Source organism: Lolium rigidum, chromosome 4 (genome assembly GCF_022539505.1).
Source record: "Lolium rigidum isolate FL_2022 chromosome 4, APGP_CSIRO_Lrig_0.1, whole genome shotgun sequence".
NCBI classification, from domain to species: domain Eukaryota; kingdom Viridiplantae; phylum Streptophyta; class Magnoliopsida; order Poales; family Poaceae; genus Lolium; species Lolium rigidum.
In genome coordinates this window covers 227,648,868-227,666,033 of record NC_061511.1, presented here as the reverse complement: position 1 = coordinate 227,666,033, position 17,166 = coordinate 227,648,868, and the positions used below count along the sequence as shown (strand labels likewise).

At 42.3% G+C, this 17,166-nt stretch overlaps 1 protein-coding gene and 1 pseudogene across 6 annotated transcripts; one reads left to right on the top strand and one right to left on the bottom strand.

The window, feature by feature from the left end:
• The first annotated feature begins 203 nt into the window (after positions 1-203).
• Positions 204-6,397, top strand: LOC124707192 (annotated as a pseudogene).
• A 5,363-nt stretch (positions 6,398-11,760) lies between these two features.
• On the bottom strand, positions 11,761-16,577 carry LOC124707193. Of its 6 annotated transcripts, none has more exons than XM_047238853.1 (7): positions 16,290-16,577; positions 15,249-15,308; positions 15,034-15,105; positions 14,375-14,489; positions 13,099-13,728; positions 12,848-12,975; positions 11,761-11,980 (listed from the first exon to the last, which is right to left on the bottom strand). In XM_047238853.1, the coding sequence occupies exons 1-5, from the start codon at positions 16,329-16,331 to the stop codon at positions 13,673-13,675; spliced, it is 345 nt and encodes a 114-aa protein (XP_047094809.1). In that variant the 5' UTR covers positions 16,332-16,577; the 3' UTR covers positions 11,761-11,980; positions 12,848-12,975; positions 13,099-13,672. The 6 variants fall into 6 exon arrangements, with proteins under 6 accessions (XP_047094809.1, XP_047094807.1, XP_047094810.1 ...); XM_047238851.1 differs by having other exon boundaries at positions 12,917-12,975; XM_047238854.1 differs by having other exon boundaries at positions 11,761-11,970; positions 12,917-12,975.
• Positions 16,578-17,166: the final 589 nt, after the last annotated feature.

Sequence of the window (17,166 nt, the reverse complement as noted above, 5' to 3'; positions counted from 1 at the left end):
AAAAAGATCTCAGATTCTAGTGGCTATCACCATGCATTCGGTCTTGCTGATTCCCTGACTTGGACTTATCATACTGGTCGTCTCTAGGTTGTCCACACATCCTGTTGACACATTATCTATGCCATTTTCCTTTTGTTACTCGACTATGCAGCTGCCTGCTAAGTAAAAAGGCGACAGTTAGCCAAGCAACAGGTAGGGATAGCATGGGAGACACAACCAGTGCAAGAGCCGCTGACAGAGTGATGAGCGGAGCAGAAGAGGAGAATGGCTCGAAAAAGATGGCCAAGGGTGGCAAGGCGCCGTTCCATGACCTTTTCAGGAACGCAGACGCCATGGACGTGGTGCTGATGCTGGTTGGCACAATCGGCGCACTTGAGAGCGGCATGTCACAGGTGATCATGGCCATCATCTTCGGGCAGGTGGTCGATGCCTTTGGGGCGCAACCCCCGGCACCATCCTTCCCCGAGTAAACAAGGTACCCTTCTGATTCTGCATGAATCTGCAAGCCTGCAGCACAACTGAAACCTGTTACAGATTGGCCGATAGCTTACAGGACAATGATACGAAATTCAACATTGGTATAGATTATTCTGCAAAGAGATTTTCATTTGGCATGCCCTTGATTTGTAAATGTAAACATAGTTTTTTCTTTTGACAATACCAGCAGAATACTGATTTTGTAATCTGGCTGGCATGTTTCTTTCAGGTAGTTCTAGAGTTTGTCTACTTAGCCTTTGGAACACTGCCAGTTTGTTTTCTCCGTAAGTACGACAGATGCATATGTATGGTATCTTTGCATGGATTTTCCTGTTATGTACATACTTTCCAGAACTCTGTAAATATGACTGATAAACATGACCTTCATGGTATATTTGCATGGATTTCATATTATTTATATACTATCAAGAAGCAAGCAGATCCTAGCAAATGCTACATAGTACTATTTTTCATTTAAGAACATCTCTTCTGGTAACCCAGCCATGGGTATGATACTCAGCTACCATAAAGGAATCATACGATTCTCAACAGTGAAAAATATTGCAGACACTTCAGTACCATGGCATAATAGTTAATTATTGCAAACAAGTATCATGTTGCAGATACTTAACCATGTAAATACAACATATGAGTATGTTTGACAATAGTTGAACTCAGTATTATATTTCAGCTATTGATATCTTCGAAGACCATATGCTCAAAATCAAACATTTTGAGCACCCTAATATCTATAAATACCAGAGGCACACATAGTCAATATCAGATGTCCATTGACGCTTTTGCTGAATCATTAGACTTCAGAATGTCACTGGAATCATTATTTTCCATAACAACCATGCTCAACAGAGATATCATGTTGGACGGTGACTGGGGAGAGGCAGGCAGCTCGTATTCGATCTTTGTACCTCAAGTCGATTCTGAGACAAGACATGGCGTTCTTTGACACAGAAATGAGAAGTGGACAAGTAGTCTCTGGTATATCTGCTGACACAATTCTAATTCAGGATGCTATTGGCGAGAAGGTACAAACCCTGCACCTTCCGATTTGATTTACGTGCTAAAAAAGATAAATATGTTGCTCCGCTACTTTTCTAGTGATGATTCAGCTTATATATTACTGTATAGCAGTGGCGGGCCCAGAAATTTGACAATGGGTATTCAAAATTAAAAAATATTGAAAAAAAACACAGCCGAAATTAGTGAATATGTACTGGTAGTCGATCCGATGAGCAGCTGTTACCAAGCACTAGTTCTAACCAACAACACAAGTGAGCGCTCATGTCATACATGCATGGTATTTCAAAGAAAACAGACTAGAATTAATGAATCTAGCACTAGGTTTAAATGTTTTTAAAAAATTTATGGGTATTCAGCAGAATACCCATGATACCACATGTGCCCGCCCATGCGTATAGATCCTTCCGTGGTGTCATCTTTTTGTTAGGGGAGTTTGTGGACCATCTCCGGAAGCCAATTACAATGACAATAATTTTACTAGTAGTAAGACTCTGATATAATTTTGTATTAACAGTTTGCAATAAGTCATAATCTTATATAGTTTTACATTTCCCCATTCCATTTTTTAGGTCGGGAAGTTTCTACAGCTTCTTACCACTTTCCTTGGTAGTTTCGTGTTGGCGTTCATCAAAGGCTGGCTCCTAACTCTTGTAATGCTTTCTACTATACTACCATTAATCGTGGCAGCTGGAGTCATCTCAAAGACGCTGTCCAAAATATCTACCATGGGCCTAGCATCATACAGAGATGCAGGGGATATCGTTGAACAGACACTTGGATCCATAAGGACGGTAGGCCACTTGTTGATCCCGCAATCAAGCATGACAAATCCTGCACTAACCAGTACTCTATTATAACAGGTTGTTTCATTCAATGGCGAAAATAAAGCTATGGTCCTATACAACAATCTCATAAACAAGGCATACAAGGGTATGGTAAAAGAAGGGACTGTCCAAGGCTTTGGCATGGGTTTCATTTCCCTCATCAATTTCTCCAGTTTTGGCCTAATTGTATGGTATGGCAGTAAGTTAACCCTCAGCAGAGGATATAGTGGAGCAGATATCATGATTATATTGCTATCTGTCTTGATAGGTGCAAGGTTAGTACTAACACTATCAAAGGTTCTTCTCCAGCTTACTAACTAAATTCAACCATCAGATGACATGTTGTAGGATTTTATAACAACTTGCTGATACTAGCTAGTTTTGATGCATGTAATAATACATCCACAAATCAGATCTTAATATGTTATCCTTTTTTAACGTGGAACTTTTCAACTGTTTGGGGTAGGTCATTGGGTGATGCAACCCCCTGCATTGTTGCCTTTGAGGAAGGAAGAGGTGCAGCTTACAGATTGTTTAAAACCATCAACAGGAAACCAGAGATTGATTATAATGATAGTACTGGTGCTGTGTTAGAAGACCTCAAGGGTGATATAGAGCTGAGGGTGTGTTTTTCAGTTATCCAAGCAGGCCAGAGCAACTAATATTCAGTGGATTTTCAATGCATGTATCAAGTGGCACAACTATGGCCATAGTTGGGGAGAGTGGGAGTGGCAAATCAACTGTGATAAATCTGGTTGAGCGATTTTATGATCCACAGGATGGCGAAGTGCTGATCGATGGAATGAATATCAAGAGTTTTAAGCTAGACTGGATTAGAGGGAAGATTGGCCTTGTTAGCCAGGAGCCACTGCTCTTCATGACATCCATCAAGGAGAATATAACCTACGGAAAAGAGGATGCAACACTGGAAGAGATTAAAAGAGCAGCTGAGCTTGCCAATGCGGCAGGATTCATTGAAAATTTACCTAATGTACGCAATCTCTTCAACAATAGGCCAATCCCACGTATATAAACATAAACCTGATGCTGTCTCCATATGATTTCAGGGTTATGAAACAACAGTTGGCCAACGTGGTGCTCAGCTCTCAGGGGGACAGAAGCAAAGGATTGCGGTCGCGAGAGCCATCCTTAAAAATCCAAAAATTCTTTTGCTCGATGAAGCAACCAGTGCATTGGATTTGGAGTCTGAGAGGATAGTCCAAGAAGCACTAAACAAAATCATGACTGGGAGAACCACGGTTATTGTGGCACACCGTTTAAGCACTGTTAGAAATGTCCACTGCATCTCAGTTGTTTCTGAAGGAAAAATAGTCGAACAAGGTTAGTATCTCTCCTGCTTGATCTTTACTTTGATTTTGTGCCAAAACAGATAAATTCAATTGAAATGGTTCACTTAGGACATCATGATAAATTGGTTACGGATCCTGCTGGGGTATACTCTCAGCTTATTCAGCTACAAGAGGCACACCAGGAAACTAGCTACTCCCTCCGGTCCATATTAATTGACTCTAATGTGGATGTATCTAGACACATTTTAGTTCTAGATACATCCATATTGAAGTCAATTAATATGAATCGGAGGGAGTACCAATTGAATGCTGGATCAGGTCAATTATCGAAAAGAAGTCAATCACTCAGGCGATCAATTAGTAGAAGTTCAGCTGGGAGCAACCATCATTCTTCAATCCTCACTGTCAGCTTGTCTGGCCCCACTGCAGTACTGCAATATGATGGCGCAGATGGTGAGACGCAAAACAAGAATACTGATGGCAAAGTATCCAAGAAGGGCCCAATTGGCCGCCTAATTAACCTAGCCAAACCAGAAACAACAGTTCTTCTATTTGGTTCTCTCGCAGCAGCAATTGATGGAACTGTTTATCCAATGATGGGTTTGGTATTTGGTAGTGCTGCAAAAACATTCTATGAATTACCAGCAGAGAAGCGAAAGAAAGACTCTGTATTTTGGGGATTGCTATGTGTTGGCCTGGGTGTGATCGGTATGATATCCAAGCTAGCAAATAGTTTTCTATTTGCAATAGCTGGTGGGAAACTCACAAAACGCATTCGTGCTTTGACATTTCAAACCATAGTGTACCAAGAGGCTGCTTGGTTTGATCATCCTGCAAATTCCAGGTAAGCTTTGCTGATCAATTTTCACAATGGAACATCAAGTTCAAGATACTAACTGCCTCTTTCTTACAGTGGAGCGCTTGGTGGAAGGCTATGTATTGATGCTCTTAATGTGAGACGTCTTGTAGGGGATAACTTAGCCTTAATGGTTCACTGTACTGCAACACTTCTTTGTGGAATAATAATAGCAATGAGCGCAGACTGGAAGCTTTCATTGGTCATCTTAGTTGTGATTCTTTAATGGGTCTCCAGGGCTATGCTCAAGTGAAGTTCTTAGAGGGATTTAGTCAAGATGCTAAGGTGAGCCATGGATTAGCTTTATTTAGTCCCATTTGCCAAATTTTCCCTTTCTAAAGTGTAAACTCTGATAAGTGGACTCAGTACATACCTCATGCTGACAAAAGGTGGTTAAGTTAGCACATTTCATTAACACTAACATCTGTCCTACAATGCTGTAACAATAAGAAATTTAGGGAACATGGGTACACTTTTAGTTCATCTTTCCCTTTCAATTCGTTTCTAATTGATTCGTGATCATAGGCCATGTATGAAGAAGCAAGTCAAATTGCAACTGAAGCAGTTGGTAGCATCAGAACAGTATCATCATTTTGTGCCGAGAAGAGGGTAATGAAAAAACAGAAATGTCAAGGTTCTAAGAATCAGGGAATTCGAACCGGAATAGTTGGAGGCCTTGGTTTTGGCTTCTCAAATATGATGTTATATCTCACTGCTGCTCTTTGCTACTATGTTGGTGCAAAGTTTGTTAGTCAGGGCGATTCCAATTTTGGCGATGTTTTCAAGGTAGGTAACCACTAAGAATTATTTCAACAACATCAAAAATTGCTCTTGATTATCCTATCTTGATATGTGCTTCAAATTAATATAATGCAGGCTCTGTTTGCTTTAGTTTTGACCGTGGTTGGAGCAGCACAAACTAGTGCTATGGCTTCTGATTCAACCAAGGCAAAAGATTCTGCAACTTCAATATTCACAATCTTAGATAGAAAATCTCAAATCGATTCCAGCAGCAAAGAAGGTTCAACCATGGAGCATGTCAATGGTGACATTGATTTTGTGCATATAAGCTTCATATATCCTTCCCGTCCAGATATTCAAATATTCAGTGATTTCAACTTGAGCATTCCCTCTAGACAGGTCTTATTGAAATTTGAAACCAGAATTTAAACTTTTCATTTTCTCAAAAGTATTTCGAGGATTCAATTTACTTTCTAAGGACTAACTTAGTAACATGCTTACTGCAGACTGTTGCGCTTGTTGGTCAAAGTGGCAGTGGAAAATCTACAATAATTGCTTTACTAGAACGTTTCTATGATCCTGATTCTGGTGTAATCTTACTCGACGGAGTGGAAATTAAAACTCTAAAGCTCAGTTGGTTGAGAGATCAGATGGGATTGGTAAGCCAAGAACCAGCACTTTTCAATGACACAATACGTGCCAACATAGCATATGGGAAGCATGACGAGGCAACCGAGGAAGAGATTGCCGTGGCTGCAAAAGCAGCCAATGCCCATGAATTCATATCAAGCATGCCAGAGGGGTACAGCACGACAGTTGGAGAGAGAGGAACCCAGCTTTCAGGCGGGCAGAAACAGCGCATAGCTATTGCAAGGGCTATTCTCAAGGACCCAAGGATATTGCTCCTCAATGAGGCAACCAGCGCGCTGGATGCCGAGTCGGAGCGCATCGTTCAGGACGCATTGGACCACATGAGGGTTGGCAGGACAACTGTCATCGTGGCACACCGCCTCTCAACGATCCAAGGGGCCGATATAATTGCAGTTCTGAAGGATGGCATGATCGTGGAGCAAGGAAGGCATGACGCGCTGATGGGCATCGCTGGTGGAGCCTAGTTTTCGCTCTTAGAACTCCGCCCCAAGGCAACATGATGCAAATGCTTCGGCAACAGAGTGAATTTGAACTAGTACAATGTACAGTTGGCTTGGACAATCGAGATACACTACTAATGTAGATATAAAATGTTCCATGTGTGATTTCTGTAAAAAGTGTAGCAGAGAGTGTATCTGAACTTGAGCTGGATTGCCAGCAACTTTGCATACAGCCTGTAGGCACATTGTTACTATCAAAATAAGTCCATACATCATCGAAATCCTTGGAATAATTTTCTTTGTTTGGGGGTTACTGTTGGATAATTAGGCACAATTTCCATGATTAATTCCGGAATATAAAGCATGACGAAAGTAACTACTAACATGTGAAACTCGAACATACTAGATGCAGTGATCAACATGAACGAGTAGCAGAGCAAACGGTACAACATCCATCGCTAAACAGATCGAGATATGTCGCACGTACCGATCTGGTGGAGGTGGCGGTGGAGGTGTAGCAGACGATGTCGCAGCAGTAACGTTGTTGATGACAACGTTGTTGACGACGGGAACGATGGGTCGAAGTAGACGGCGTTGAAGACGACGGTAGGCAGCACCGCCCGACTTGGACGGAAGGCGACCCGTGATGAAGAGCTTGAGCAGTCGCGCGAGCGCTTCCCAAAAACCTAATTCGCCCTCTCCCGTACAGGATCGCAAGGACGAGCGGTTCCGGAGACCTGCTCTCCCGTTCGCCGATGCACGTCGGCGCGCGGGATGGAGTAGGCTACGGTGGCGGCGCAAGCAGAGAGAGGTGGAAACCCTAATTCGTGTATTAGATGTATTTCTGCGGTAGCCGGGCAAGAGATTATATAGGCTCGGGAAACCCTAGGCAACGTGGGCCACGCCCACATCGCACGAACGTTTCGAGTCGGTTACAGATAGCCCACGACCCGGGAGCGACCCGAACCGACTAACTGTGACGCGTCCGTCTAGGACTCTGTTCGTTTTCCTGAGGTGCAAAAAGTAAGGAAAGTCTCGGCTTCGAGGCTCAATCCACTCAACACGAGCGCGGCGCGCGCGTCGTGACGTGTCGAGTCGAGACGAGCGAGCGAGGAGGAGGAGGAGCGCGCGTGTGTAGCACTCCTATTCTCACTCACTTACTAGTGGTGAAACAACCCACCTTATAAGGTGGTCTAACTTCCTCCCAACTTTCCATGTGGGACTAAACTTCCCACCTCTTGCCACTCCCTAGTGAGCTGCCACCTACTTGGGCTCAAACTCACATGGCTGCCACTATGTGGGCTTTGAGATTTATAGGAAAAACTGAAATCTAATTTGGGCCACTAAAAGTGGGCCCAATATTTCAACAATCCCCCACCAGATCTCAAATCCCCATTTAGAGATTTACCAATACTCGCTGCTTGTTTATATACCGAGTGTTTCGGCGGAGACTGTTAAGTTGAACTTCCGCCTAGAACCTTAAGCTACATCCATTCACACTTGAACAATGGACTAAGCCTTGAATTGCAAGTTTTGCGTGAACGGGGTTTCACTCAAAGTCATGACCGAGTACATGGCTGCCGGTAGCCTACCCCGCGGGTGAAGCATATGCGTCATACTTCGTGGTCTCTTCATGAGTTTACTAGAGATCACCCAAATCTCATAGATTGCGACGTTTAACAATCGGACTCATATAGGTGTGTTATTTCAAGAATGCTCCGTAGGACAGCACCTTTGCTAAAATAGCCAACATAAACACATTAAGGCTTGTTGCCAACCTGCCTTACAGACAATTGAGAGTTGTGCATCTTCACATAGAGAGGGTTACAGAATACTCTCCTCAATTAAACCACTAGTTTGTTCTTCCCGAGTCCTAATTCACGGGATCTCCGATCACAAAGGTTGGGTTACCACTATGGTGTAACATCAACGGGTCTCAAACCCATCTCCCTCGATGCACTTTCTATCACATTACGTGATAGTCCCTTTGTAAAGGGATCTGCCGGGTTTTTGTCTGTTTGAATATATGTAACGATTATTACTCCGGAGTTTCGCAATTTCCGACGGACTTCAAACGTCTCTTGACGTGTCTTGATGACTTCGCGTTATCCTTAGAATTGTTCACTTTGACAATTACGGTTTGATTGTCACAATTCAAAAGGATTGCCGGAACAGGTTTTTAACCACGAGGCAAGTCCATCAAGAGCTCACGCAACCATTCTGATTCAACAGTGGTTGTGTCTAAAGCAGTAAGTTCTGCTTCCATAGTTGACCTCGTCAATATGGTTTGCTTGCAAGATCTCCATGACACTGTGCCACCCCCAAAGGTAAATACATACCCACTTGTGGCGTACAGATCAGCTACATCTGAGATCCAATTCGAATCACTATATCCTTCAAGCACAGCTGGGTGCCCTGAATAGTGAATCCCATAACTCATTGTACGACATAGGTAGCGCATGACCCTATCAAGTGCATGCCAATGATCAGTACCCGGGTTTGACATGAACCTACTCAACTTGCTAACGAGCAAAAGAGATGTCGGGTCTAGTCGCGCTCGCTAAGTACATGAGTGAGCCAACGATCTGAGAATATCTCAATTGATCTATGGCAATCCTCCGGTTCTTGCGTAGTGTCACACTGGGATCATAAGGTGTTGAAGAAGGCTTGCTATCAATATAGCCGAACCGGCTCAAGATCTCCTCAACATAATGGGATTGCGTTAGAGTAATCCCACTCTCGTTCTTAATCAGCTTGATGTTCGGAATCACATCGGCTTCTCCCGGATCTTTCATATCAAAGCTCTTTGACAAGAAAGACTTGACCTCGTGTATTACTTTCATGTTTGTACCAAAGATCAGAATATCATCCACATACAAACATAGTATAACACCTTCGCCCCCACCATGGCGATAGTAAACGCACTTGTCGGCCTCATTGACAACAAAGCCTACAGAAGTCAAAGTTCGTCAAACTTCTCATGCCATTGCTTAGGTGCTTGTTTCGGGCCATATAAAGATTTCAGCAACTTGCACACCTTTCTCTCTGCACCTTTTACTACAAACCCATCGAGGCTGATCCATATAGATTTCCTCTTCCAACTCTCCATTAAGGAAAGGCTGTCTTTACGTCCATTTGATGAACGATAAGACCATAGGAGGCAGCCATGGATAGTAGTACTCGAATGGTGGTAAGTCTAGCGACGAGTGAATAGGTGTCGAAGTAATCTTCGCCTTCTCTCTGTGTGTAGCCTTTCGCTACAAGCCGCGCCTTGTACTTTTCAATAGTACCATCGGGTCTTAGCTTCTTCTTGAACACCCATTTGCGGCCTACGAGGCTTGCATCCGTGGGGTCGTTCCGACAACTCCCAAGTTCCATTAGAAAGAATCGAGTCCATCTCATTATGGACAGCTTCTTTCCGATCATCTGCATCTGGAGATGCATATGCCTCTGCAATGGACGTGGGAGTATCATCCACAAGGTACACAATGAAATCATCACCAAAGGATTTTTCAATCCTCCGTCTCTTGCTCCGTTTAGGAGCTTCATTGTCATCCTTCTCAATAACAATCTCATGTGATTGTTCACAATACTCATTAGATGTACTAGATTCAGGAACTATCTCAGTAGAAATTCTAGCAATGCTATGCATATCTTTCATAGGAAACATATTCTCAAAGAATGTTGCATCACGAGATTCCATAATAGTATCAACATGCATATCAGGTACTTCAGATTGAACTACTAAAAATCTATAGCCTACACTCCGCGGAGCATAACCTAGAAAGATACAATCCATCTGTCTTTGGTCCGAGTTTGCGCTTCTTAGTAATTGGAATATTGACTTTCGCCAAACATCCCCATGTGCGCAAATACGAAAGTGATGGTTTTCTCCCGGACCACTCCTCGTAAGGGGTTTTATCTTTATTCTTGTTAGGAACTCTATTCAGGACATGACATGAAGTCAACAAAGCCTCCCCCACCATGCCTTTGATAAACCAGCGGTGGCTAACATGGAATTCACCAAGTCGGTCAGCGTGCGGTTTTTCCTCTCGGCAACCCCGTTTGATTGGGGCGAATAGGGAGGCGTCCTCTCATGAATAATACCATGTTCCTCACAGAATTCATCAAAGATTTTAGGAAAATACTCGCCACCACGATCCGACCTAAGACGCTTGATCTTTCTCTCTAGTTGATTTTCAACTTCGGCCTTATAAATTTTAAAGTAGTCTAAAGCTTCATCTTTAGTTCGCAACAAATAAACATAGCAAAATCTAGTCGCATCATCAATCAATGTCATGAAATATCTCTTTCCACCTTTTGTCAACACACCATTCATCTCGCATAGATCGGAATGTATGAGTTCTAGAGGTGCCAAGTTTCTCTCCTCGGCCGCCTTGTGAGGCTTCCGAGGTTGCTTTGATTGCACACAACTATGGCACTTAGAACCTTTGGCAATGGTGAAATTCGGAATTAAACTTAAAACTGGATAGCCGAGACATTAAACCAAAATTAATGTGACATAAACGAGAATGCCAAACACTGGTATCATCACTAACATTGCCACAAATATGGTTCACAGACCTATTGCTGAAATCAGAAAGCGAAAAGCGGAACAAGCCTCCGCACTCATAGCCTTTACCAATAAATTGTCCAAACTTGGAAACAACTACTTTATTTGACTCTAAAACAACCTTAAACCCATCTCTGCATAGAAGGGAGCCGCTAACGAGATTCTTGTTCATAGTAGGGACATGCTGCACGTTCCTCAGCTGCACGATCTTCCCCGAAGTGAACTTCAGATCTACCGTGCCAACACCACGAACAGAAGCATGTGACCCATTCCCCCACTACAAGAAATATGGTGACTTGCGACCCTCCATATTGGTCACTAGAAGGTCATTCTGCGCCATTTATGACCACGTCGTGACCAATAACTATTAGTCACCAGTTGAGTGTCACTGACGGATCACAACGACCTTTTGTTTTGAATAGTCATAGACGGTTACGACCAAAATCGAAGGTCATGGATTCAATGACCAAAACTTTGGTCAAGCGCACTCTGACTTGTCCAAGTCAGATCCGACGTGGCGAATCCTACGTGGCAGATGTGTGACCTTACCAAATGGTCATGCATCAAATCAGCCCAGTCCGATTCAGTGCTTTACATGGGCCTAGCCCGACAATTCAGCCAATTTATTTTACTTTTGCCAACATGCTCTAACAAGCTTAATGGGCCAAGCCCAAAATTTTGTTCATTTACATTCTGGGCTGCAACATTTTGAATCTGAATTTTATACCCATTTCAATCTAGTGATGTTTGGGTCGTGCCCTTTTCAGAGTTCTAATAACATATACTTATTTGTAGCAGTAAGTACCAGATATTTTGGTTAGCACATCCCAAAACACATAAATTTACACAATCGAAGAGTAAAATGAAATTATATATTGAAGTCATGCCAACAGTTCACATCTCCCAGGAATATAGAACATTTTAAAAAGTACGAAAAAGTAGCACATTACAACCATTCTGTAATGTAAATCTCTCAGGAACATAATTAACTGCAACGATATGACTAGTCTGAGCTAACTACTACAGTCCAGGCTGAGTATGATGCCTTCCAGTCTTCCAACTTCTTCAACCTGAAACTCGTGCAAAAGAGAGGAAACAATGGTTATTATGGCTGTCAGGTTTAGTATGAAAGCAAATATCTTCTAATCTAACAATAACATACACCAACTAGAAACAGAATAATTAACAGATCCACATGCAACTCGGAAAAATGGCAACTGAGATCCAAGAGACAACATATAAGCACATGTGCAACAGATAGATACAAGCGTACACCAGCTCAAAGTGGCGGTAGCTCAAAACCAAGCATTGTTCAAAGGCAAACCGTAGCAATCATCAGTACTGGATTAAACTCTATTGTGCTATAGATGGGGTATTTGAGTGAAATTAGTTACAAAATCATCACGAGCTATCATCTGTGTTCAACATTAGGTGTCGTTTTCAAATTTGTTAATTCTAAAAACAAACCTTAAGCATTAGCACTCGCTGCTATTTTCATATTTGCTAACAAAACATCCGCAAGAAAGCACTTGCTTGCAACTAGTTTCAGTGAAGCTTTTTAAGTTTAATAATATTGTTTATCAATGAAATTTACATGTGGCTACAAATCTTACTGGTTTTCCAAGTAAATACTCTCATTGTACTAATTAGTTGCAATGTAAATGTGCATAGTACAAACTAATCATTTCCAGCAACCAGCAACATAGGTGTAACAGCAGGTAGAAGGTTGGTTAGTCTGGTAGGAATCCAGTTTTACTTGCACATGAACACTAACCGGTATGAGTTCATTCTGTGACTAAAAAGTACTCACTAGATAGCAAGTTTACAGATTACACATACAAACTAAAGATTCAGTATGAGCATCCTAATGAATCTTTACAAACAATGGTAGACTATACTGCCATGTGAAATTCTAATTTAGTGTACTAGAACAGTACCCTACTCAATGAATCATGTATTGTTGGGTTAACTCCCTATTTGTTACTGACAGAGCAAGCAGTGCTTACCTGCACTGCAACAGCACATCCGCGGCCGACGCCGACCGCCGACCCCTTGCCCTGCAAAACTAGAAGTATCTGAGCAATTACCAGCCAAAGATGCAACAAACAAGAAAAGTTTGAAAGAGGTGTTCACAAATATTTTGCATTAATTTCACCTGAATAACCTCCAATTATCTCTCCTTACACACCTTAATGTACAAAGTCTCGTCCTTTAGCAGGCGTTCATCCCATACTGCATCGGCCGCAGCAGTGTTCCCCCTGTACCACCCCTGCGCGTCCCAAACCCCGCGTATGTACCCTGCCTTGGCACACGCCCATTCATCCACAACTGCGTGACGACTATTGTGCTCCCTCGCTGCCGCCTAAGCATCAAGTCTTACTATTATTAACAGTAAATAACCATTACTATTGCAAATACAGGAACACAATAGATCATATAATAAGCCTTCTTTTTTTAACTAAAATACAGGAACCGTGGAGAGTACTCATGTTAGTGCATAGCTCCAGCAATACTGCAGTTGTTAGTTATTTTTTGTGGGTTGATTTACATTTAGTTAATCCTTAACATGTTCTATCTACTGCAGTTGTGATCATTCAAGATTAGCAAGAGTGGTCAGTCATATAGCTGCAGGGAAGGAGGAAGAGACACTCCTAAGGGTGAACAACAGCAGCAGGTTCAAGTCCACGCCTCCTCCCATCCTCGTCCGCCCGGATCTGAGCTGTAGCCACTGGATCTGCCCGGATCCGTGAAGAGCTTGATGATTACTTACAGTTCTGCATATTGGAGCCACTACAGTCTGAACTGAACATTCCCATTCCTGTACAAACACTCCTCAGGTTAATAAGACAGAGCAACATAAATAGATACACATAAGTACACCGGCTTATTGGGTTTGCAAGCATGTCCCCAGATAAAAGAAAATAAAATATGGAAGTGCAAATCCTACTTTAAATCGAAACTACATTCTGCACAAACTGATAAAAGCTTGACACACCAGATTGGTTGCTATGGTTGGTGCACAGTTTGTGTGCTTATGCAAAGTGATGGTTGATGGATGGATACTAAAATAAACAAGCAAAGTGACTGCTGCCTGTGACCATCAGTTTTTGCAAACAAACACGTCCAACTACTGCTATGTACTGTGTAAACATGAACCTATGATCTGTGTGATTTAGTAAGACAAGACATGCCAGACAGACCTTAAGATAATTGGGAAAATATCAACCAAACTAATTGAAACACCTCACTTGATGTGTATACTGCATGGTGTTTTCTGCTGCAGGAGCAATATAGAAACCAGACCAAAGAAAATGAGTAAAGTTACTACTCCAACCATACAAAGCAGGGAAAGCACATTTCCTAAATAAGTGTTTGCCTTTGGCCACCACTAGCAACTTATAAAGTCAGACAACATATCAACAACAGCATAAGAAGAGGTGCCAGAGAGGCAGAGACCAACTCACCAGTGGCCAAATATGTTGCCAATAGCATCTTCTTTAGTACACTCCAGAATATGTTGCCAATAGCATCTTCTTTAATAACAAGGCCAAGTTGCTTCATTATCTCTTTTTTATATACCTATACATTAAGAAAAGAAATAATCCAGGTGGCAGCATAACCAGTCAATAGGACACAGACGGGCATACTGCATTTTACAGTAAATTACTCCACAGAAATTTACAGTAAACATAGATAGTCAATATTGCAGGTTCTACAACATAATCACACTGAATTATTATGCAGTCGAGAATTTTCTTAATAACTTGCATAATAATGCAGTAAAAAACTACTTAATCCATATAATGATGACCCTACACGCTAATCTCTAAAGCAGATAGCAACATGTACAACAGTGAGAGGGAGAAAGAGCAGAAGATGGTAATTTATGTCATGATATTACAGTAGAATCATCAAAGATTAGCATATTCAGATTGTGAACAAAGATCTACCAATCACATGACTGCAGATTGAACACGCAGATTATGTCAGAAAAATATTGGATTAGTTCACTAAATGTATTGCCATAAACACATAGTATGCTTGCAAGTTTACATACAAAGTTCAAACAGAACAGATAATGGAGAATAGTTACTGTGTACAAAATATATTAAGGTATACTGACCCTTCTCAGCATTGTTTGCCAAAGAACTGACAGAACTGTTGGCACATAAGGTTCTCTATACTTGCACCAACACTGCAACATGCCAAAAAGCGTCGATCAGGACACAAGAAAGGCATTCATCTACATGGTCAACAAAGGCCTGCAGGGCTGTGGTGCCAATGCATCTACAAGGTCAACAGAGGCATTCGGCTGCCGACAAGCACAGACTTCACCACCTTGTTCAGGAACTGGACAGTTGCCTCCACTGCAGCCTCGAGCCCATCGTGTCGCTCATCCTATAATTGGAAAAATGCTCATATTAGTACACTCCAGAACACTAGACAAGAAAAAAAAGGCTCATGGGAAGAACAGAGAAGGGCAACAAAAGATAAGAAACGAACAACCAAAACTTTTCTTAATGTTGATGCTTTGCATTTACAACAAGTATAATTTCGATTCTGGTTGATATTCTTCAACAGGTGACAGACACGCACACCCAAACATGGCATAGTTTACATCATTGACCAGTCATTGAAAATGGTTGTTCTAAAATTTGGTCAATTAAGAAACATGTGCCTTTGGTGTACCCATATAATCAACTGGTAAGCTTTGCAATTAACAGATAAGGTTGGTTAATCAGGCAGGTGGGACGCCGATTGAAATAAATGGTTGCACATAAAAACGTTGCCATATTCACATGGTAGTCCATGATTGATAACTTTTGATAATAACGTAACTAAGATGGCTCACTTTCAGGAAATGGCAACAGTCAGCATGCCAGAACCACAAGAAACAGATCTTTAGCATTTTTTTAAAACAAATGAGTACCTGTTGACACTAGTGTATATAAAGTATATATTAAGGTTGTTGAAAAATAATCTTGGTGTACCTATCAGCTTCACTATCACAGCAGTCTAGCTTCTTTGACCCACTCAGTTTCCAAACGATACTAAGAGCTATCCACAATTTATTTATTTGAGCGAACGGGTAATACTGATTCGTTTATCATTGCTCATCATAATGCTTCCAGATCTTGAAGGAAAAAAATATTATGAAGTAAGAAAAATTGTAGGCCGGTTCCACACAGAAGTGAAAAAGTTGGCCGAGCCGACAGGGAAATTCAACTACGGAACAACAACACCAAATGCATATCGCGGCCATCTAAGCTGTACAATACAACACCCCGAAACGCTCCAACACGAACCAATCTACTACCAAGAGAAGCAGATACAGACTCGCGGGTGGGGGGAATGGGGATTCAGGTGCGGGGATCTGACCTCATCGATGGTCTGGTTGTAGAACTCGGCGGCCAGATCCATCGGCCTCGTGGACTGGATCACCGCATGCTCTCACATGCGCCGACGACGGCGAGGCCATCCATCCGCGGGTTGTCGACGAAGGCTAGCGCCTCCTTGCTCTGCATATCAGACGCGGCAGCGGAGGCCATGGTGGGTTGCCTCTGCTGCGAGGTCAGAGAACGGCGATTAAGCGAAGATTTGGAGAGCGATGAGTGGGGGAGGGGAGGGGAGGGGCGGCGGTATGGGACATTGGATCGGAAGAGAAAGGGTGGGTGGCGGCGGAGAGTTAGGGTTAGAGAATAGGAGGCTGGGGACGGTACTTAGCGAATTTTTTGTTTCGCAGGGCGGGGAAGTGGGGCGGGTCGCGCGCGTCTAATTTTCGACTCCGCGGGCGTATTTTTGCTCAGAAATTTGACTCTGCACTTAGCTAACCTGCGGGTCTCACATGCCATGTATGCACCCACGTGGCAGGTAGACCCCAATGTCATTGGATTGCTCTCAGTAATTGGATCTTTTGGTGGCCAACATGTTAGTGGGTCCTAGATGTCAGTAGCAGATTTAAACCTAACAATATCTAGGCATATAAACGAAAGTTGCCAAATAGACACGTCTAGGTCTCAGATTTCATTTGTAGATTTAAATCAGTGCTATTCACACATATAGCCAACAGTTACCACATAGACATGATATGTAAGTGAAATTGAAATTGCAGAGGTGGCTGACCAGTCATTTTAAGGCATCACGGCATGGTAGTCCTGACAATTTAAATTGGTTGTAGTTGGCTAAATATAAAGTCGTGAACCGTTTCATCTTCTCTATGACCATTTCTTGTAAGAAAATCATGACTTTTCTAAGT

Excerpts from the sequence above, each read along its gene's own strand:
- LOC124707193 (XM_047238850.1), bottom strand. The coding sequence starts at position 16,331 with ATGGATCTGGCCGCCGAGTTCTACAACCAGACCATCGATGAG. Across the intron at positions 15,309-16,289 it reads ACAACCAGACCATCGATGAG|GATGAGCGACACGATGGGCT; the intron begins GTCAGATCCCCG and ends TTCCAATTATAG. Across the intron at positions 13,729-14,374 it reads GGCAACATATTTGGCCACTG|GAATGGGAATGTTCAGTTCA; the intron begins GTGAGTTGGTCT and ends GTGTTTGTACAG.